General features: G+C 35.6%; 2 protein-coding genes across 10 annotated transcripts in view; one reads left to right on the forward strand and one right to left on the reverse strand.

The window, feature by feature from the left end:
- Positions 1 to 24,273, reverse strand: part of ADAD1 (adenosine deaminase domain containing 1) — a 98,705-nt gene that overhangs the window by 22,721 nt on the left and 51,711 nt on the right. For 5 of the 9 annotated variants that reach the window (XM_077861132.1, XM_077861131.1, XM_077861134.1 and 2 more), the window contains one exon: positions 22,855 to 22,911. The exons of 2 other annotated variants lie outside the window; for them this stretch is intronic. In XM_077861132.1, coding sequence (XP_077717258.1) covers positions 22,855 to 22,911 — 57 coding nt within the window. Of the gene's footprint in view, positions 1 to 6,641; positions 6,806 to 22,854; positions 22,912 to 24,273 lie in introns of those variants that run through there. 2 more of the 9 variants (XM_077861136.1, XM_077861135.1) reach the window with 2 other exon arrangements.
- Positions 130 to 5,678, forward strand: IL2 (interleukin 2). The gene is made up of 4 exons (XM_077861141.1): positions 130 to 299; positions 384 to 443; positions 2,934 to 3,080; positions 5,364 to 5,678. Exons 1-4 carry the CDS (start codon positions 150 to 152, stop codon positions 5,472 to 5,474), a joined length of 468 nt encoding a protein of 155 aa, XP_077717267.1. The 5' UTR covers positions 130 to 149; the 3' UTR covers positions 5,475 to 5,678.

The raw sequence follows: 24,273 nt of genomic DNA on the forward strand, positions 1-24,273 counted from the left end.
AATCTTTGAAAATATGTGTAATATGTAAAACATTTTGACACCCCCATAAATATTTTTCCAGAATTAACAGTATAAATTGCTTCTCTTGTTCAAGAGCTTCCTATCAGCCTCTGTAATCACTACTCACAGTAACCTCAACTCCTGCCACAATGTACAAAATGCAACTCTTGTCTTGCATCGCACTGACGCTTGTACTTGTCGCAAACAGTGCACCTATTACTTCAAGCTCTACAAAGGAAACAGAGCAACAGATGGAGCAATTACTGCTGGATTTACAGTTGCTTTTGAATGGAGTTAATGTGAGTATATTCTATCTCTTACTAAAATTACAATTTTTTGAACTGGAGTTCATTTTTTAATGAAAATATATTATGCTTTCTCAGAATTATGAGAACCCCCAACTCTCCAGGATGCTCACATTTAAGTTTTACACGCCCAAGAAGGTAAGTACAACTTTTTATGTTCAATTTATGTCTTAATAAGATTCAAATATGAAAAGTTGTAGGTGATTAGGTTTATAGCCCCTCATCTGAGAAAAAGAATCAGTAAAATCAATATTAAAAAAACAATTTGGTAATGAAGCTTCTGTAAAATAGCTTTGCCTATATATTTTTTTAATGTATTTGTGTGTGTTTTGGGAGGGGAAGAGACAAGAGTAACATTCCCAGTTTATTGATGGGACAGTTTTAAAAGATTATGTTGACTGATTATTTAAAAATGTAAAACTTGAGAGATATTTGATTATATCATTTTACCATGCAAATTATCAAAATTGATTTCAGAGAAGCCAATTTTTAAAAATCCTTTATTGTTTTAGGAAAAATTCCTAATGGTCTATCTTTGAGAGGTAGCCTAATTGTGACCAATAGCATAGTCTCTAGGGCCAGATTACCTGAACTGAAATCCCAGTTATGTCATGTCTTAGCTTTTGTGACCCTGGGCAAGTTACCTACTCTCACTTTCTTATCTATTTAAGTGAATGATGATTTTATGTACTTCATATAGCTTTGTGAGGATTAATGGGTAAATGTAAAGTACTCAGAATAGTGTCTGACATAGGTAAATATATTATAAGCATTAGTTATTGGTAGTAGTAAAAACAGAATTCTCCCTGGGAGTATTATAAAGTAAAATTCTGGACTTACGCATCCTTTATGCCAATAGATCTAGAGGCTTATGATGCTATATGACTTTTTCCCAAGATTTGTTCATTTGGGGATTCAGATAAACACAGATTATCCAAGCTCCTACACCTATACTAAGAGTATAAAATTTCCTAGTAGTTGTGCCAGTAAACAGAGAATAAACGTAACTTGGTTCTAGAAAGTTTGTCACAGGGTAAATCCAAGCTCAGGAAAAAAAAAAGGGATTTAAAGGTCATGGATGCAATTTCATTCATCTCATATTCATTGAAGGAAATTATGCTTCCAACTACTCTTTTGAAAGATGAAAATAACTTAAGAGATGTCTCTTCAACTTAATCAGAGCTACATAACTCTTTAATTCCAGCAATATTAACACACTAGACTGTTTCCCGAGGGAAACAGCTCCAATTTGCTATGCCAGAAACTTAAGCCCTGAACTTGTAGTAGCAAGTTGAAAGTGCAGTGGATGGAAAGGTCATAAAATGCATGTGGTGTAGTCCTCTCTCTCCCTTTAAAGATTTTTAGAAAGATGAGATTATGTGCATAATTTGGAGGGTGGCAAAATTCTTTGAAATCTAAGTTTCTAAATGACAACTCAAAATCTATTTGAAACCCAAAGTAATGTGATAAACTCCATTCATTTGCTCATTTTACCACCATTCTATGTTTGCAAAAAAATTTTAGAAAGTTATAAAAACATTTAATTCAAAGGATGCTATGTTCGAGCTACAAAGAGAACAAAAATGTAATGTTGGCTCCATCTAATCATATGACTTTGGGAAAACACTTAAATTCTGAGATTTAGTTTCCTTATTTGTAAAATGGAGACAACACTGCATTGCTATCTCAAAGGGTGCCTGTGAGACTTAAATGGTCTTATTTAGAAGAAGACACTTTAAAATTATAATGTACCAGAAAAGTATGAAATACTACCATTAAAATAGGCCACATGGATGGATGAGTGTACAGATCTAAATCAGATAGGTCACCCAAAAGTCCTTCAAATATTCTAACCTTTTATTTGGTTGTGACACATAATTTTAAAAAATGCATTCGAATACACTTATTATAGAAGAGTAAAAAATTAGGACAGTTATAGGACTTGCTATATTGAAAGTCTTTACTATACAGTTACAATTGCCTAATCTATAAAATGCTGGGACTATGGCAGTATCCAAGCATTCCTCTATCCTTAACATCCTATGATTCTTAACTATTAGGAAATATTAGAATCATACAATGTGATCCTATACTTCCATGCTGTGGCTGCTCTAGTTCTAATTTCTACAGACTAGAATAGAATTCTGCCTATGTCTGTGATTTGCATTTGGGTACAGAGATGTTTGCCTTTGGCAAAGCCAAATTAAGCTGAAATTAATGACTCATTATTTAATATTCATTTATTCACTCACTTATAAAGATTTTATTTGAGAGAGTACATGAGCATGTGAGGATCATAAATGGGGGAGGGGCATGGGGGGGAGCAGACTCCTCACTGAGCATGGAGCTGTATGCAGGGCTCTATCCCAGGCCCCTGGGATGATGACCTGAGTCGAAGCCAGAGCTTAACTACTGAGCCACCCAGGCACCCCTCATTATTACAAATTTAATGCTAACATGGGTAGGTGAACTCTAGTTTTTCCAGTCTTATAAACTATACTGGTCCATCTACACTGTAATGCTGAGAAGAGGGAGAATAAAAAACTGCCCTTAATAAAATAAATTTGAGATTAATTTGATTACCTTTAGGTAAAACTGACCTGGTAATTATTTTTATTACTATTCAAGGCCACAGAATTTACACACCTTCAATGTCTAGCAGAAGAACTCAAAAACTTGGAGGAAGTGCTAGGTTTACCTCAAAGCAAAAACGTTCACTTGACAGACACCAAGGAATTAATCAGCAATATGAATGTAACACTTCTGAAACTAAAGGTAAGGCATTACTCTATTTGTTCTCCTGAAAATAAAATAAATGGAAGGGCATTTTAAAGTGGTATAACATTTTTATAATTTGGCAAAGTTCTCATGCATTTTAAAACCAATGTGAACATGAATCATTTTTATGCTAGATGATATACTATGGAGCTGGGAAGTATAATCTATTTCTTCCATCCACCCAGGGATAAGTCTGTAACCTAACATTCTCTTACCTCTCTCTCATATTAAAACTGGGAGTGGGAGAAGACAATTGAATTTCACAAAAAGCAGGCAGGTTTTGTTGCATATTTTCTTACAGATCATTTTCCAGAATAGCCAATATGGATTATTTGAAAGGCTTTTCTTTTCTTAAATTTATTTATTCATGAGAGACACAAAGAGAGAGGCAGAGACATAGGCAGAAGGAGAAGCAGGCTCCCTGTGGTGAGCCTGATGCAGGACTCAATCTCATGATCCCAGAATCATGACCTGAGCCAAAGGCAGACGCTCAACCATTGAGGCACCCAGGCATCCCTACCTGAAGGGCTTTTAAAATGGAGTTTTTGGGATTCCTGGGTGGCTCAGAGGTTCAGTGCCTGCCATAGGCCCAGGGCATGCATGGCCCTGGAGTTCCTGGATGGAGTCCCACATCAGGCTCCCTGCATAGGGCCTGCTTTTCCCTCTGCCTATGTCTCTCTCTGGGTCTCTCATGAATAAATAAATAAGATCTTTAAAAAAAAAAAAATAATATATATATATATATATATATATATGGGGTTTTCCTATTACTTAGTGGAATGATTAAGAGATTTATATATATATATATGAGATTTATATATATATATATATATATATATATACACACACACACACACACATATATATATAAATATATATGTATATATATTCCAAAAATATATATGGGGTTTTCCTATTACTTAGTGGAATGATTAAGAGATTTATCTTAAAAAAAGGAAATTACTAAAATGGCCAATGGGCTAGATAATTAACTCCTTATTTGGAGGTAATACTTTCAAGAACTTAAGTATTTTTAAATGCATAGGAAATATTAGATACACAAGGGACTCAGGCAATATGAAGAAATTCATGGCTCTGTTTTCTCATCCCATCTACCAAAGTACAAACTTCATGAGTTAACAGCCATCCTACATAGCATAAGTAGAACAAAGTTTCTAAAATTATAATCCCAGTTGTTTCCAAATAAGTCATTGTATTAGTACACTGTTTCTTTCCATGTAATTAAAAAAATACATTGAAATCAATGGCCTCTAGATACTGATAGACAATATATATGTCAGAAGGTTTGTTCCAGAATTTCTGACCATCAGAAAACTCATTCTAAATTCTTGATGCAAAATTAAAAATATGTGAAAGTCAGAAATGTGTTTCAAAAGCAAGCTATTTTAAAAAATTTAAACCTTCCCAAAAGGTCATAATATTTAAATGATTATATGTAAGTATTCCCTTTAAACTGTACCAGTTTAAAGGGAATACTTATCTTACTTGGTTTATATTTCCAGAATAGGAAGTACCTCAATTTGAAAAAGGCTTTTCTTTTTTCTTGTTATAGTTCAAAATATTTTGTCAGCTAGAGGCTGAGTTGAAATAGCTCCTATCAGCAGAGGAGGTTAATTTCTAACAAGTCAGTCCACAAACAAAATTTCTATTGTTTAGAGTTTTAAAAGTTGGGAAACTTGCATGCATTGATGCTAACTAAGGTGGAGTGAAGTCAGTATGAATATTTATAAAAAATGTTCTTCACACAAATTTCTTCCAAACAAAAGGTTGTCCTGACTCTGGGCTGGTTCTATATTGCTTTGGGGAATTATGAGGAGATTCACTAAAGTTAATATATAGAAACTTAAGGTTTGAAAAAGTATAATGAGTCTATGACTGCATACATGTAACCCATATATAGACACATGCCCAGAGGAAGAAAGGTTTAACAACTTTATTTTGCATGTAACATTTAATGAAATATTTTTCTAGAACTGTTTTTATTGAAAATGTTTACCTGTATACAATTCAGGAAAAAGAATTCTTGTGTTCACTGAGATTGAAAGAATTGACAAATGAGGAAAACCTTGGTTTATATGCTATCATCACTTGTATCAACATATAACTTTTTGGCATGTATTTTGATCATTTCAATGAAATGTGAATGATTAATATATTAAACATATTAAAAAATAAAGGCCATAAGCTATAAGTTATTTGAGAATAACTATATATCAAAAACTACTTTGAACTAAAAAAATTAAAATTTTTCTTTTATAGGGATCTGAAACAAGTTACAACTGTGAATATGATGACGAGACAGCAACCATTACAGAATTTCTGAACAAATGGATTACCTTTTGTCAAAGCATCTTCTCAACACTGACTTGATAATTAAGTGCCTATTTAAAATGTATCAGGCTATTTATTTAAATATTTAAAATTTATATTTATTTTTTGATGTACGTTTTGCTACCTTTTGTAATTATTATTCTTATACTTCATATGATAAATATGGATCTTTTAAGATTCTTTTTGTAAGCCCTAGGGGCTCTAAAAACTCACTTATTTATCCCAAAATATTTATTTTTTATATTGAACTATTAAACATGATGTCTATGTAGATCAGTTAATAAAATTATTTAATAAAGTTGATGAATAAAAAGCCAAGCCATTTATTATCCTGGAAATAGTACAGAGTAAAACATTTCTGAACTACTCATGTGAACACATGAGATAGTTAAGATGCTTACAAAAGTCACTCTTTCCCTGGAGAGGTATGTGGAATAGGGAAATGGGCTTCTCAAAGTTCTTGCTTTCTCCTTTCCCAAGCTGACTGGATCCTTAGTTCTAGTCTAAGAAAGCCTCGTCAAATTATACTACTTTCCTTCTTCAGGCTATGCCTTTAACAAGATTCCAATAATATTATAGAAACTCTTCATTTAATTGGTGTGCCTCTCTATCCATATAACTTGCTGTCAGGAGGCTGACCTCTATAACATATATATTAAAGGTCTCCCCTGTCTTCTGGCTTTCCAATGGGTCCCACTACTGGGGAGCTCTGGTAGGACAGAAGAGATCCCCTGACTCTCCATGTGAAGCCTCTGGATGGCTGTGCCTCCCAAAGAATCCAGTTTCTCTCAAGACTTTTTCCTTCTGGGTTCTGCTAACTTCCCTTCTACTCCTTTCAGCCCTAGGTATAGTAACACTTCTATACCATTACTGGCTCTAGTGTACTGCATTATCCCTTGCATTAACCCTATACTATGACCACAGTTTGGTAAATGGTCTATTAGATCTTCCTTGACTTATTCTGAGTATGCCATCTCTTTTCTGGCTCAAACACAGTAATCATACCAGAAATAGCCCCAATAAATAGACCATCAAGATCAGATCTGGGATTGGATTCATTAGGAACATAATGATCTATGGGATGTACTAGCATCTTGATTACTCTAATTACCATCAATGGTAGCACAAGGTGAAATGCAGATTGAGAGCATGATCTGAGATCAAATGGTCATGACATTTAATTGCTACAATAAGAACAGTTATAAAAATTATGATTATCACTTAAATTCTTCTGATGGTCTCAGATAAGAGAGATGTTAAAAATGTTATGGATATACAATTAAATACTTGCAGGCAGTTTTGAAGGAGTCCTTCTTCCGCTGTAGACAGCGCATACGACATAGAACAAAGCCAAGAGCATGATGTAAGGTCTGTAAAGGTATAGTGCCAATTAAAAATTTAAGCCTTCCAGGTTTCTTACAGTAAGAATGGGGAAGAAATGAAACCATGAGATATGAGATGTATTTTGCCAGACACAGAGGCTGAGAATTTTAAATATCCTACTGACAGAGGCAAACCCTTTTCTTTTAATAGTATCCTTTTTGAGGAAAAAATCACTCCTCTGCTTAAAAACCTTCCAATGACTCACAAATTAAGGGAAATTTTCCTCAGAACTCACCTTACCACCTTTCATTGCCTCTAGGCCTAAAATGAAAGTTAAGATCTCAACACTTCTGAGGCAGTAAGATAAAAGGTGTTTTAGACCAACAGAGGTGAAAATTAAGTCTTGTGTAGGCTCATTTAATTTAGATGTGTAACTCCCTGGGATTCAGAATTTAATGAGAACTTGCAACGGCATTAACAGTTAGTTGAATAAATTCTTGGACTCCACAGTGGCCTTTTTAAATGGTATTTAAATGCTAGAATTTCCCTATAGAACAAAGAGTCCAAGGGACCATGGAAATGGAAATACTGGAATGGATCTATTATGTGCAGTCTTCTCATCTTGCCTAGGAAGGCACTGGTAAGGGGGTACACTGGCATCCATGACAGTTGTGTGGTAATTTTTCTTCATTAAATCAGAAATGACAGATGGTGCTGCAGTGGGATTGGTTTCCCTGATCTGTTCAAGAATAATGGAACCCTGGAGTGATAAACAGGTAAACACCATTTAGCCCTTAGACACAAGGTGGAAGCAATCACTACAATAAACTATAGGGCAGAGTGCTAATGATGACTAATGATCACAAAATTAAAAAGACTCTAAATCTGCTGGGCAGAGATAAATAAAAATTACTGTAATTCGTGATCTGTTTCCAGCTCTCAAAATTGAGCCATTTCCTAGACCTGGTCTCCAAGGAGGCTAGATCCCTCTAAGGAAGGGCCCAATAATATGACCACAGATAAATACTGTCAATTTTTCTCTCAAGCCATTTTGGAAGAGCTTTTTGACAAGGAGATCGTTTACTGAGAAATGGAAAATGTCTGGATATTCTGGAAGTTATTTGTTAATGGCTCTAAGTGTACCTTGTTATTCTGAAACTCCATGTGAGCCCTCCAGCCTGGGGCTTATGGGGATCACATCAGAGATGGAACATTTGCCTGAGTCCATCTTAAGAGGGTCCAAAGGGATCACAGACCCTACCTGTGACATACCTCTATAGTGGCCAAGGAAGCACACTGTTTAGGACTTCAAGACACCATAGAGGACTTGCAATCTCTAGCTGTTGTCATTTGCATTTATATGAATAAGCAACAATACCTTAAATGTCTAGTCCCAAGGATATAATCAGTTCTGTTCTGTTGTAATTAGTCTGGAGAGTACTTAATCTTATCTCACAGAATGTCATGCTGGGCCATTACATTAGTGATGTTATGTTAACTGATTTGATGAGAAATAACAGAGGTAGTGCCTGAGCAAGCTAATTGTTTAGCAGAAGGAGAGAGTTAAGTCCTACAAAAGTTGAGGGATGTATCAGGAGATTGAAGTTTCTAAAGGTTCAGTCATTTCATGCATACTAAGAGATTCTTCTAGAGTGGAGGACTACATGATGTGTTTGAACAGCCCACTACAAAGAGGTACAAAGCCTGGTGGGCTTTGTTACTCTGAGCCATCTGGTCAGGGGAAGTAACCCAGTAGGCTGTCAGTTTTCAATGTGGCCCATAGTAAGAAAGGGCTCCTTAACAGGTCCAGGCCTCAATATATATTCCCCAACCACATGGGCTTTATGACCCAGGACTGTTTAAGATATTATGACAGAAATGCTGTGCATTGGTTGCTTCTTGGCCTTTTGGCTAAAATCAAATGTATAATGAAAATGCTATTAGAAGTCTCCAGAAAGTCTCTAGTTTTCAGAAAAAAGAAAAGCCCTATTGTGCACATAACACTTGATTTACAAACATTACCTGGCTTGTGACAGAACCCTGGAAGAAAAAAATGCCTGATCACAGGACACCAAATGATTATGCCGCTTGAACTTCCATCATGAGCTAGTCATTAACTGATATACTGAAACATAATTTGGGTAGACAAGCAATTTCATCATAAAATGGAACTGAGTAGGTTTGAACAGGTATGGGAGGGATATCTAAATTGCATAAGCAGTCAATTTAGAATCTCATAGTACTTAATTTAACCCTTCGTCCTCAGTCCATTTTTTTGGCTTCTTGGGGACTTTCCTATCACACATTAAAAGAGAGGAATAGGAACCTAGTTTAAAAATGGATTTGCATCAGATGCTGTTATCAGCCAGAAAATGGATGATCCCACATCTATAACCCTATTCAAAATTGTGCATTTGTCTATTTCATGCGAAAGGATAATGAACGTAGGTATGGATCTAGAACAGAGTGACTTATGGGAAGTGACAAGTTCACTAGATGACCACAGATTTGAAAAAGAAAATGGGGGGATCCCTGGGTGGCACAGCGGTTTGGCGCCTGCCTTTGGCCCAGGGCGCGATCCTGGAGACCCGGGATCAAGTCCCACATTGGGCTCCCGGTGCATGGAGCCTGCTTCTCCCTCTGCCTGTGTCTCTGCCTCTCTCTCTGTGACTATCGTAAATGAATTAAAAAAAAGAAAAAGAAAATGGAAAAATGATGATTAAAAGATGTGGGTAAGTGGTATGCGAATGGACCTCTTGAATGAGCAGAGAATATAAAAATATTAATTTCCCACTATAAAGAAGACTCTCATTGTTCAAGTGGACAAGGTGACCCTTCTTGTGAGTGCCAGCCAGCTTCTTTCCCTGGCTAATCCAGTGCTTATTCAATAGACCTATGTACAAAGTGGCTATGGCAACAAGGATGGAGATTATGTATGAGTCCAACAACATGGTCATTAACTCACAAACACTGATCTGGTTACCACCACTGTTGAGTGTCCAACCTCCCAAAAGCATAAGTCAATGCATGCTGAGCTTTCAATATGGCACCATCCCCCAAAGGAACCAGCTGGCTGGATATCTGATGGTAGATTGATGGATCCCTATCACTTTGGGGTGAACAGTTTTGTCCTTAAAAGGATAGATCTGTGTTCTAATTCAGATTTTCTTTCTGTGCCTCATGTTCTGCAGCACCATCATTTATGGAATGCTTATCCATTACAACACTGCTTTCAAACAAAGAATATAGTTTATGACAAAAGAAGTATGGCAATGGTATCATGCTTATGGATTTTACTGATCTCACTATGTATTCCATCATTCAGAAACAGTTGGCTTGATAAGGGAGTGAAATGACCTATATTGAAGGTTCAGCTACCATCCATATCTGTTGAAAACAATATCGTGAAGATAAGTTATCATCCTAGAGGATGTACTATTTGTGTTAAACCAGCAACAAATATATGATACAGTCTCCCCTGATGGATTGCACAAGTCTAGCAATCAAGCAGCAGAAGTAAAAGTGGTCCCTCTCATTATCATACTTAATGACTTGAAAAATGTATACCTCCAGTCAATAAAACCTTAGCTTTGTCATTTTTAAGGACCTAGTGCTCAAGGAGGCGTGTTTTTACCACGAATCTTGACTTCTACCAGAAAACTGATTAAGTGGAAACTAAGACTATGTACTGGCCATGTGAGGACTTTCCATGCAGCTGAATTAACATGTACATAAAGGACTGCTGTACTGGCCAGACCGATTGATTTTGATGACAAGGGGAAATGGAAGTTCCTGCTACCAAACAGAGGCAACAGCGACACAATGGGTAGCACTGTATTTGGAACCCAGGAAATCTAGCAGGGCATTTTTCAGCACTCTTTACAAAAGTACTGGTCAATGAAAAACTGCACCAATCCCCAAAATGCAGGGACATTAAAGATTCAGATTCCCTAGAATTGAGATTTGAAGTCCACTACCAGGTAAAGAATTCTATCCAGCAAAGTAATGGCAGAGGGTAAAGGAGAATACGCAGACTATTTGAAGAAGGAAGCTATGATTACCAATTCTCATGACTAGCTATCAAGCAGACACTCAAGTGTATTTATTTTACCTGTTTCTCTCTCTTCTTGTCACATGCCATGCAAAATGGGATTTTATATAATCTTGCTTTCTTTCTGTGAAAAATACTAGTGGTGCCTAACATTTTAAGTTTCAGGAAAAGTATTTCTGAACTGATACTATTTCACAATGCTACCAGAGTTGGTAGAATTTCATGTGTCTCCTTTGGTTGAGACACTTTCTCCCAAATGAAGAAAAAGTATACGTATTGAAGAATAAAGGGGTAAACTATGCTAAATATTATCTATTTTCTCCTTGATGACTCTACATCTTTCCCCACCCTGCTAAGCTGACTTGTGTGAACTATGTTAATGTGTTTTCTTGCCTTCTGGTTTCTGGCTGAGTTTGGCCAAAGTTGGATGAAGGATCACTTCAAGATGACTGCATCACTTGATGAAACATATACTCCTCTCAAAGTGGTCCTTTCTTTATGCCTTTGTCCTTAAATTTCTAGTAATCTACTCATTCTTCTTCCCTTCAGGCCTAAGTGTGGTAGGAGTTTCTCTATGTGAGCACAGAAACCAATGCAGGCAGGTCTTGCAGGTCACATTCCTCAAAAGAAGGAATGTGCACAAGGGATATCCTGGATTTTCTCTGAGGATATGTTCCAAATTATGGCACAGAGAAATGAAATCCAAGTGGTAGTCCCACAAGGAAATCAAAGTAGGAGTTCAGGGTTTCAAACTGTATGGGATTTGAGAATCAGAACAAAGGGAACTGTGGAGGAGCCCACACATCCCCATACAAATTCTCTTTGGTGACTGATCCATCAGCTGCACATGCACAAGTTAAGGCACCTATTAACCACTACAATAAAATGGCAGAAAACAGCAACTAGGGGGGCAAATAAGCTATATAGAGTTGTGTGGTGCTGAGGAGACACAGGCTGGAGTTTAAGCTCTGCCATGGGGGTAAGATCTAATAAGCATGTCAGGACTCAGATGAGAAAAAAGAAAGGCCGAGGTTCCATATAAACAAGCCTCAGTATAAGGTCATATCTGAAATATACTAGGCTCTAACAGAGCTTAAAACCCAACTTCAAAAGGATCAAAGGTATCTGGCAGATTCTACTTGCCTCCTGAAGAAAATTTTACTTATACTATCATCCAGAGCCTCTATTATATTTCATCCACATGTGGCATTAAAAAATTATGAGGCAGTGGGCCGCTGGGGTCGGTGAAGGATCTCAAGATGGCTGGGCGAAAACTTGCTCTAAAAACCATTGACTGGGTAGCTTTTGGGGAGATCATACCCCGAAACCAGATGGCCATTGCCAACTCCCTGAAATCCTGGAATGAGATGCTTACCTCCAGGTTGGCTACTCTTCCTGAGAAACCACCTGCTATCGACTGGGCTTACTACAAGGCCAATGTGGCAAAGGCTGGCTTGGTAGATGACTGTGAGAAGAGGTTTAATACCCTGAAGGTTCCTGTGCCAGAGGATAAATACACTGTCCAGGTGGATGCTGAGGAAAAAGAAGATGTGAAAAGCTGTGCTGAGTTTTTGTCCCTCTCAAAGGCCAGGATTGAAGAATATGAAAAAAGAGCTGGAGAAGATGAAGAACATAATTCCATTTGATCAGATGACCACTGAGGACCTGAATGAAGTCTTCCCAGAAACCAAATTAGACAAGAAGTATCCCTATTGGCCTCACAAGCCAATCGAAAATTTATAAACTTGAGTTGAGGAGAAAGCCCTGGCCCTCATATTATAAACGTTGGACATTAAAAATGATATGGAAAAAAAATTATGAGGAATACTAACACACACTCAAAATTGAGGCAAAACCAGTAATAGAAATCTCCAACACATTATTCAGATATAAATTATGACACACAGACTTTAAAATAACTGATTAATATGCTCAAGAGAATAGTATAATGCCTAAATATAGATGAAAAGGTAGATTTCTGCAGAAAATTGAAATTTATTTGAAAAAATTAAGTATAATATTCTAGAACTGAGAAATACAGTACCTGAAATTAAGAAATCACTAGATGTGTTTATCAGCATACTGGACATAGCAGAAGATGGATTAGTGATCCAAAGACAGGCCAATAAAAATATATCCAAAGTGAAGCCCAGAGGAAAAAAGAAGGTGCTAACAAGAAAAACGTAAGAAAAAAGTGAAAAAAGTGGGATAAATACAAAACAACAAAACATCCAAAACCCTCAAGTCCACACCTAGGGAAATCACAGAACTGTTGAAAAGCAAAGACAAAAAGCACCCAATGGGGAAAAAAAGGCACTGCCTTCAACAGAGCCGTAATAAAATTGTTGGCTAATATTTCAACAACCCCATGGAAGTTGGAAAAACAATGGATGACATATAGGTGATAAAATATATAATCTAGAATTCTGTACCCAGAATTCCTAAGAAATTTAAGTGAAACAGATATTACAGACAAAACTTTGAGGAAACTAGTCAAAAGAACACCTGAAGTATTAAAGGAATAATTTTCAGTTGAAGGGAAAATTCCTAGATGGAAGCACAAACCTGAAAAAAACAAAAAAGAAAAGAAAGAAAAAGAAATGAAGAGTACTACATACAGTCGATCAGGGCTAGTTAAGACAAATCTTGGAGCATTTTAACATATACATAAGTAACATATCTGACAACAACAAAAAAAACAAGGGTAAAGATGATAAATGAAAATTAAGATAGATAAAAATTAAAATGTTATAGGATCCCTGCACTGTTTGGGAAGTGCTAAAGGAATGTATTTTAGGTTGACTGCAATAAATGTTAAAATAAAGAGCAAATGGAGACCTGTGTTGAAACTTCCTAAGCAAACAAAACCAGGTTAATCATACAAACCAAAGTTTAATTTAGCTTATTTTGCAAGGCTAACTTGACCTGGGTCATTTCTTGTTTATGCCTCTGGAAATCATAAATAAAACTTGAACTGTTTCCCAGGTTGATATGAGATAACCACTGAACAATTCTCTATAATTTAAGAAAATTTTAATATAATCTATCACCATGAAGAACAGAGTTATTGCTCTCCCCCACTGTGTAAGTTGATTTAAATATACCCCAAGCCTCAGTCTATCTTTTGGTTTGAGTGCTTCCAGCAAAATGTACTTACTATTGCTTTAGTAATTCACTGGTTTTATTCCTGTTATTTCTGAACTTTTAACATAAGTCAATGCATACTATAATATAGGTAACCTCTAAAAGAACAGTATAACTAAAAAGTAATAAATCAGGAAATATTAGAAATACTCAACCTAGAAAAAGGCAAGAAATGAAGAACAAAGGGAAACTAAATGAAGAAAGAATGAAAAACAAATAGCAAGAAGGGAGACTTAAACCCCATCAATATCTCATTAAATGAGTTAAAAACTCTAATTAAACATTTTCAGATAAAATATTACATTGTTTATAAAAACATGCTTTACATAAATAGAGGAGTTAAAATAATAAAAAAGGATATACAATGCAAACACTAGCTAAAACCAAAACATCCCCCCAAAAAACGGAGATAGCTGTATTAACTTTAAAAATGGGACTTTAAAGCAAAAGATATAGCTATAGATAGATAAATTTCATAATGATAAGAGTTTATTCCATAAGACGATGTAACAATTCTCAATTTGATCCATCTAATAATTCCATAGCTTCAAAATATATGGAACAAGACTTCTGCTTTCCAATTTTGAGTAACCGGTACCAGATTAGCCTTCCTCTTAAAACCATAAAAGTGAACATTGAAGAACAGACCCTACAGAAATGTGACATCTAAGAAAACACACACAAATAAGGTGAGTCCTAAAGCAACAACCTCACTGAGCTAAAGCAACAGAGAACAGAGTTTCAAGGTTACTGAAACAAGTGAAATTTGTGCTGCAGCACACTGGAGAGAAGAGAGCTGCAGAGGGAGGGATCAGAAATATGTACAGAAGATATTTATTTATTTATTTTTTTGGCTGAATACTAAGCTGTGGCTATTTAGAGGTGAGATTCCACAAGGCTAAACAAGGAACAACTAACAGGGAAAGCATGAATTCTTAAAAATTGTGGTCTAAACAACCATAAAAACTTGTACAAGATTAGAAGATGCTCAAATTCTAACATGGCAGGGAAACCTTACTGAATAAAACCCTGGAAATTTGGTAGAAATCCTAAAAAGACCAGGACTTAAGAGTTTGGACCAATCTAGCCTTTTGTAAAGACCACTCTACACATGCCCTAGGAAATCTTAAAAGACTCAAGATAATCCAAGTTTCCATTCTATAACAAAATTCAACATTGTCTAAAGTAAGACAACGACATGAATGGAGTATAAAGTGTATTATACTAAGCCAAATAAGTCTGTCAGAGAAAGACAAATACCATATGATTTCACTCATATGAGGAATTTAAGAAATGAAACAGATGAATATAGGGGAAGAAAAAAAAGAGAGGCAAACCATAAAACAGACTCATAACTAGAGAGACCAAACTGAGGGTTGCTGGAGGAGAGGTGTACAGAGGAATGGATTAAGTGGGTGATGTGCATCAAGGAAGGCACTTGTGATGAGCACTGGGTGTTGTATGTAAGTGATGAGTCATTAAATTCTACTCCTGAAACTAACATTATACTATACATCAACTAAAATTTAAATAAAAACTTGAAACAAAGATAAATAAAAAATAAAAACCAAAATCCAGGCCAGCATAAATCAAAAATGAATAGGTATGAGAATGTGACCTATGATGAGCAGAGGAAAAACATTCAATAGAAGCAGAAAAAAATGACAGAGATGATGGAATTCACTATTGTAAATAAGTTCAAGATTTAAAGGATAAGCTGAACCCAATGAAGAGACAAATAGAGAATCTGAGAGAAATGAAAACTGCAAAGATGAAACTATTTAAAAAACTAAAAAATGAACCAAAGTTCTAGAAAAGAAATTTTACACCTGAAAAATATATGGATGAAAAATTCACTAGATGGCCTTTTAAAAATTAGACACTGAAGATCAATGAACTTAATATACTCTGAAATAAATTCCAAAGAAACAATGACACTAGAGCACAAAGCAAAAAAAAGAAACTCAACGATTTGTTGAAGAATATCAAATGATTTAACATATATGTAATAGGAATGCCAGAAAAAGAGGAAAGAAAAAAAAGTTTGAAAAAATAATAAAAAATAATAGAAAATGATTCTGCAATTTAAAATTTTCCCATGAAGGTAACCTCAGAACTAAATGGGATTTCTGTTTTATTCTTCCAAATATTAAAGGAATAAACACAAGCAATCTTACATAAACAGTCTGAAAATAGAAAAATAAGGGACACTTCAAAAATCATTGTCTAAGGCCAGCATCATCTAAACACCAAACTAACATTACAAAAAAGATGAAGTAAAAAAAAAAAACAACAACAACAAAAAAAAAAACAACAAAAAAGATGAAGTATTATAGGCCAATATCTCTGATATAGATTCAAAAAGCTTTCATAAAATATTAGCAAATAAAATTCAGTATTATATATAAAAGGTGACATATGTGACCAAATTAGGTATGTAAGACTGGCTTGGTGTTAAAAAATAAAATGTAACCCACTTCATACAAATAAACTGATACAGACTACATGTATCAATTCAATTGGTGTATAAATATCATTTAAGAAAATTGAAATAAAAATTAACAATGCTCAGAAAACTATGACTAGAAGGGAATTTTCTTATCCTGAGTATCTTTGTCAGAAAAACCACACCTAATATATTAATGGTAAAATATGGAACACTAAGTTTGAAACTAAGACAAGGATATGTATTACCATTTCTATTCAGTAGTGAAGTGGAGGTTCTAACAAATTTAGTAAGACAAGAAAAATAAGTAAATTAATAGAACTAAAATCATTTTTCACAAATGCCACTGTATAAATAGAATATCCGAAAGAATCTATCAGAATTCATGGGTAAACACTGTAAGATTACTATATAAAAATTCAATTGTATTTTTATATGCCAGCATCAGACAAAGACAATTTAAAAACAATATCATTTGCAATAGAGCCAAAAGTACTAAAAAATTAGGAACAGATGTGATGAAATATATATATCTCCATCTTGAAAACATTACTGAGAAATTAAGACCTAAATAAATGAAAGCACAAACTACAGTATTCTTATATTAATTATTCATAAATTGATCTAGAGTTAATGTAATCCCATTCAAAGTTTTAGATTTTTGACATGGTGAAAGTAGAGATAAAATCATGAAAGTGAGGCATATTTATATGGAAATACAAAGAATCTAAAATAGCCAAGACAAATACACTGCTCCTCTTTCCACTGTCTTATTCTCTCTAAAAATAAAATATTTTAAAAAAAGAATTCAGAAAGATCACAAGACACAAAATCAATATACAGAAATACACTGCATTTCTATACACTAGTAATGAAGTGGCAGAAAGAGAAATTAAGAAAACAATCCCATTTACAATCACAGCAAAAATATTCAAACACTTAGGAATAAACTTAAACCAAGGAGGTAAAAGGTCTGTACTCTGAAAATTATAAAACACTGATGAAAGAAATTGGAGATGACACAAACAATGGAAAGATATTCCATGCTCATGGGTTAGAAGAACAAATATTGCTAAAATGTCCATACTGCCCAAAGCAATCTAAAGATATAATGCAATCGCTATCAAAAGACAATGAAGAGCCAAAGCAATCCTGAAAAAGAACAAAACTGGAGGTATCACAATCCCAGATCTGAAAATTTCTTAAAAATCTGTAGCAATCAACATAGTATGGTACTGGCACACATGCACACACACATACACACAACATACAGATCAGTAGGATGGAGCCCAGAAATACACCAGGATTACATGGTCAATTAATCTTCAACAAAGGAGGCAAGAATATGCAATGAAAAAAGACAGTATCTTCAGCAAATGGTATTGGGAAAACTGGACAACGTGAAAAGAATGAAACTGGACCATGTTCTTACATAATACACAAAAATAAACTCAAAAGGGATTAATGACCTAAATGTGAGACATGAAACCGTAAAGATCCTAGAAGAGAGCTCAGGCAGTGATTTCTCTGATATTAGCCAGAGCAACATTTTCTAGGTAAGTCTCCTAATGGAGACAGAAGCAAAAATAAACTATTGGGATTACATCAAAATAAAAAGCTCTGCACAGCAAAGAAATCAATAAAACTAAAAGATAACCTACCTTACAAGAGAAGATATCTGTAAATGACAGATCTCATAAAGTATTAGTATCTAAGATACATAAAGAACTTCTACAACTCAACACTCAAAAATGTAATAGTCCAATTAAAGATGGACAGAAGACATGAATAGACATCTCTCCAAAGACATACAGATGATCAACAGACACATGAAAAGATGCTCAATGTTACTCATCATCAGGGAATTCAAATCAAAGCCACAATGAAAGATCACCTCACACCTGTCAGAATAGCAAAAATCAAAAATACAAGAAACAAGTGTTGGCAAGGAGGATGTGGACAAAAAGGAACCCTTGTGCATTGGTGGGAATGTAAACTTGTGTAGCCACTGTGAAAAACAGTATGGAGGTTCCTCATAAAGTTAAAAATATAATTACCATATGACCCACTAATTGCAATACTGTGTATTTACCCGAAAAATACAAAAACACTAATTCAAATGATATATGCATTCTATGTTTACTGTAGTATTATGTATAAAACCAACTTATGGAAGCAGCCCTAGTGTCCACAGATAGTTTAACGGATAAGGAAGTCATGTGTGTGTGTGTGTGTCTGTGTGTGTGTATATATATCAAACATATACACAATGGAATATTATTCAGCCATAAAAAGGAATAAAATCTTGGCATTTCTAACAACATGGAGGGATCTAGAGAGTAAAATACTAAGTTAAGTCAAAGAAATACTATATGATTTCATTCATATGTGGCATTTAAGAAAGCAAATGAACAAAGAAAAAGAGAGACAAACTAAAAAACAGACTCAACTATAGAGAACAAACTGATGGTTCCCAGAGGGGAGGTGGGATGGGATATGGGTGAAATAAATGAAGGTGATTAAGAGTACACTTACTTGAGGAACACTGAATACTGTACAAAACTGCTGAATCACTATACTGTACACCTGAAACTAATATAACACTGTATGGTAAGTAACTGGAATTAACATTTTAAAAAACTGAAGTTATTTCATTTTGTTTCTAAACAATTACCCTTATTTTGTAGTTAGAATTTACAAAAATAAATCCAAAAATAATATATAAATACATAAAATAGCCAAGACGTTCTTTAAGAGAAACAAAAACACATTACCAAACATCAAGACATTAAAAAGCTACTAAGTAAATAAGAGAGTGTGGCACTGATGGAAGGACAGAGCAGTGGTGAAGAGGATGACCAACATATATAAAGTTACGTGACATGAGCAACAATAATTCAGTGAGGAAAGAACAGTCTTTTCAAAATTACTGCCAGGTCAACTGAATAGACTTTTTTTTTTAAAAGAAAGTCTTGAACACTATGTGAAAGAGAGAATGAGAGACAGAGAGAGAGAAAGAAGAGAAAGAAAAGAAGAGAAAGAAGGGAAAGAAGGGAAAGAAAGGAAAGAAAAGGAAAGGAAAGGAGGAAAGAAAGAAAGAAAGAAAGAAAGAAAGAAAGAAAGAAAGAAAGAAAGAAAGAAAGAAAGAAAGAGAAAGAAAGAAAGAAAGAAAGAAAGAAAGAAAGAAAGAAAGAAAGAAAGAAAGAAAGAAAAAAGAAAAGAAAAGAAAGAGGGAAGAAAGAAAGGAAGGAAGGAAGGAAGGAAGGAAGGAAAGAAAAAGAAAAGAAAAAAGAAAAGAAAGAAAGAAAGAAAGAAAGAAAAGAAAAGAAAAGAAAAGAAAAGAAAAGAAAAGAAAAGAAAAGAGAAAACCGTTGACAAGAATGTGGAAACTTGATACTCTTGTGCGCTACTTGTAAGAGAAATGGCACAGCCACCATAGAAAATAGTGGTAATTCCTAAAAAGTTAAACACAGAATTAACATATGATTAAGAAATTCCACTTTCAGGTATATGCACGAAAGAACTGAAGGGAGGGACTCCAACATAGTTATACACCCATGTCCATAGCAGCATGATTTATAATAGCCAAAAGATGGAAATAAGCCAAATACCCATCAACAGATGGATAAACAAAAAATACAGTATATCTATACCATTAAATATTCTTCAGCCTTAAAAAGGAAATTCTAATATATGCTATAGCATAAGCAAAACTGAAAATTTTAAGCTAAGTGAAATAATCCAAATACAAAAGGACAAACATTGTATGATTCCACTTATATGAGGTACCTTTAACTGGCAAACTCGGAGATAGAAAATAGACTAGTGCTTACCTGAAGGATGGGGGAAGGAGGGAATAGGAGTTATTAATAGGTACAAAACTTCTGTTTGAGATGATTTTAGAAGTTCCAGAAGTGGGTAATGATGATGGCTGTACAACATTATGAATGTACTTAGTACCACTAAATCGTACAGTATTAAATAGCACCGGTTAAAGTAGTAAATTTTCTTCTATATTTTTCATAACAATAAAAAATGCATGACTATTCATTAGAGTTTTATTTACAAGAGGCAAAGTTGGAAACAACTCATATGTCCTTAAATGGTGAAGAGAGAAAACAAATTGTGGCACTATACCAAATGTAATACTATTCCACCTATAAAAAAGAACTGTTGGATACTCATCAACTTGGACGGACCTCAAGGTCATCATCATGAGTGGGAAAGAAAGCCAATTTTCAAACATTATACTGTATAATTCCAGTTATACAACATTCTCAAAACAAAAACATTATATGAGAGAAAAACTGCCAGAGGGTGGGGGAGAAGACTTGACTATAAAGCCCAAGGGAGGGCAGCCCTGGTGGCTCAGCGGTTTAGCGCCACCTTCAGCCCAGGGCTTGATCTGGAGTCCTGGGATCAAGTCCCATGTCAGGCTCGCTGCATGGAGCCTGCTTCTCCCTCTGCCTCTGCCTCTCTCTCTTTCTCTGTCTCTGATAAATAAATAAAATCTAAAAAAAAAAAAAAAAAAGCCTGAGGGAGTTCCTTTGTGGATGGAACAAATTTGTCTTTTATGGTGGTAATATATCCATATACACATATGAAAATATTTCATAAAATTATGCACATGAAAAAGGAGTACAGAGCAGCCTGGGTGGCTCAGCGGTTTAGCACCACCTTCAGCCCAGGGTGTGATCCTGGAGACCCGGGACTGAGTCCCATGTCGGGCTCCCTGCATGAAGCCTGCTTCTCCCTCTCCCTGTGTCTCTGCCTCTCTCTCTCTCTCTCTCTCTCTCTCTCTCCCCCCCCCGTCCCTCATGAATAAATAAATAAAATCTTTAAAAAAAAAAAAAGAAAAAGGAGTACATATGAAAACTGAGGAAATCTAAGTTCTGTGGTCTACTTAATAGTATTGTGCCTAAGTCAATTTCCTGGTTTTGATAATGCTCTATAATTAAATAAATGCACCTTTAAAGGTGGGTAATAGCTAACACAGGATCTCTCTGTGCTATTTATGAAACTAACTTATGAGCCTTTAATTATTTCAAAATAAGAGTTTCTAAAATTCTTAGAGGAAAAATAACTCCTTTATTTAAAAAAGAACACCTTAAACTTAGCATCATATACCTTAATAATTCAAAAAGTTCTTGGATTCTAAAAATACAAGTTATGTTAGTAAGTATACAATTATATAGGACATGTAGTCATTAAAATTCTAGTAGTAAATTATTAAACAAGACAATTCATCTACAAGAACATATAGCTATGGGAGCCAATAAATCCTCCAAATTTCTGTAGTAGTAACTTTACTATTTCTTGATAATGAAAGACAGTTGTACCTTTCATTCTTGGGAAAATTTTGTTTTAATTGACTGCATCTTTCAATAAATAAATATGAACTAATTACTACAGGAAAGTCCTTGTCCAAGAGGCAATAAGTAAAAAATGAGTAAATTTACAATTTAATACATGTGTAAAAATAAATGTAATAAAATAAGGATAGGATATATAAGATTTTAGAGACAGGAGAGACACTTAAAGGTTTCAGAAAAATTTCATGGAAAAGTTATACTTATATAACTTTTATAAGCTTAGCTAAAATGGGAAGAATTTTGATACAAATGGATTGGAGTTTCCAGTTCAAGACGGTAACACAGATCCTTAATTCACTTCCTCCCACAGACATACTGGACCTACAGATATACATAGAATAATTTTCTCTGAAGAAAACCTAAAAATTTCCAGACCAACTCCCTCACATTGGGCAAATGGGAGGGAAACTGTATTAAAGGTAAGGAAGAACTGAGACACAATCTCACCATAAATTCCATTTTCAGCACAGTGACACATAATTGGGGCAGGGGGGCTGCTGAAAATGTATAGCTTCTCCCTGAGGAGCAAAGAGTCTGTATCCTACCAGCAGGTACCCCGGCTTTTAAAACCAGCATCTGAGGGACAAGCCCCTGGCTTTGTCCGGCTTTGAATACCAATAGGACTCTTGCCAAGGAGATGTATGGGGAGGAATAGTTCTTAAAGGGCTTGTGCACCGACCCAGCTATTCCAGGGCCCAGCACAGACGTAACCATTTGAAAAGCTCCCAGACTTTATATGAAAGAAGTTATTTCTTAATTTTAAAGCACTGGTCTGAGGGTCAGGGGTCTTCTGGGATATTCTTCAGGAACAGAAGCTAGTGGGTGCCATCTTCTTGTTCTCTGTCTTGCTAAAGCCAGTGAGTATCATCTTCCTTTTTTTCTTTTTTGCAGTGGGTGTCATTTTTGCATTCCCTTACTGCCTCACTCTAGCCTGAGGGTGCCACCATTGTGTTCTCCCTCTCCCACACACCATAGTGACAATATCTCCTGGACAGGAGCTTCTACACATCTAGTATCCTGACTTTTACAACTGGTGACAGAGTTTTTGTGGCTGCCACTCAGGGGATAACACCCCTCACTCACCTGGCTCTGGTGGCTGGTGGGTAGTAGCCGGAGCTTGCGTTCCTGGATCCTCTGGGACTGTAACAATCAAAGAAACAGTTCTTGGGAGGTTACCACTCCCAGGGCACTACACAGCAGTAAAACATACCCTCACCCCCACCCTAGGATTTCTGTAAAAGAGGCCTACTTGCTAATCCTGGAGTTTCTATAGTAGCAGGCTTTAGGTCTGGTATATGGCTAGAGGCTACAGAGGTCATCTCAGGGAGTTAAGTTTGGGGACATCATCTTTGTACTCTACCTTGCTACAGTTCACTAGTATCTCCTATAAAAGAGCTTATACACTTGTCTTCAGCCCAAATCCTTATGACTGCTGCCTAGAGGATACCTCGAGATTGCCTGGCTCTGGGGTCAGCAGGGCTTAAGCTTGCAGTCACACAGGACTGTATATATAGAAACTGCTGCCTGAGGATCTAGCTTCCAGTCAGATCTGAGATCTTCCCCTTTGAGACACAGAGGTCTTGGCACACCCTAAACTACTGGGAGCTATTAGAAATAAAATAGTTTTTCAGTTCTGTATTGGAATATGGCATACTGTGTGTGTGTGTGTGTGTGTGTGTGTGTGTGTGTGTGTGAATGAATGTAGATAGATAGATAGAAAAAATACTTAATAGTTCCAAGTGGTTGAGGAAGTGCCACTAATTGGAATCTAAATAAAAACTTAAAAACAAACAAATAACTAAAACTAAAACAAAGCAAAACAAAAATAGATTGCTTGGACATTCACAAAAGCTTAAGAGACAATAAGAGCTATAAAAAATTTGAGCAGTAAGGTTCATCTCCTACATGAGGCCACTCCTACAACACTGGAGGTTGTTTTATCTAAAGCACAGAAACCAACCAAAAAGTCAAGGAAAATGAGGAAACAAAGGAGTATGTTTCAAATGAAAGAACAAAATAAAACCTCGAAAAGTCCTTAATGAAATGGAGAGAAGTTATTTACCTGATAAACTACAAAACAATGGGCCTAAAGATGCTCACTGAGCTTAGGAGAATAACGAATAAACAGAATGAGAGTTTTTTTTTTTTAATTTTTTTTTTTTAATTTTTATTTATTTATGATAGTCACACAGAGAGAGAGAGAGAGAGAGAGGCAGAGACACAGGCAGAGGGAGAAGCAGGCTCCATGCACCGGGAGCCTGACGTGGGATTCCATCCCGGATCTCCAGGATCGCGCCCTGGGCCAAAGGCAGGCGCCGAACCGCTGCGCCACCCAGGGATCCCCAGAATGAGAGTTTTAACAAAGAGACAGAAATATAAAAGTGCCAAAAGGAAATGAGAGAGCTAAAAACTATAGTAAGTGAACTAAAAAAATACAACAAAGGGCAGCCTGGGTGGCTCAGCGGTTTAGCGCTGCCTTCAGCTCAGTGCATGATCCTGGAG

The sequence above is a fragment of the Canis aureus genome, chromosome 20, assembly GCF_053574225.1.
Source record: "Canis aureus isolate CA01 chromosome 20, VMU_Caureus_v.1.0, whole genome shotgun sequence".
In the NCBI taxonomy this organism is placed as follows: Eukaryota; Metazoa; Chordata; class Mammalia; order Carnivora; family Canidae; genus Canis; species Canis aureus.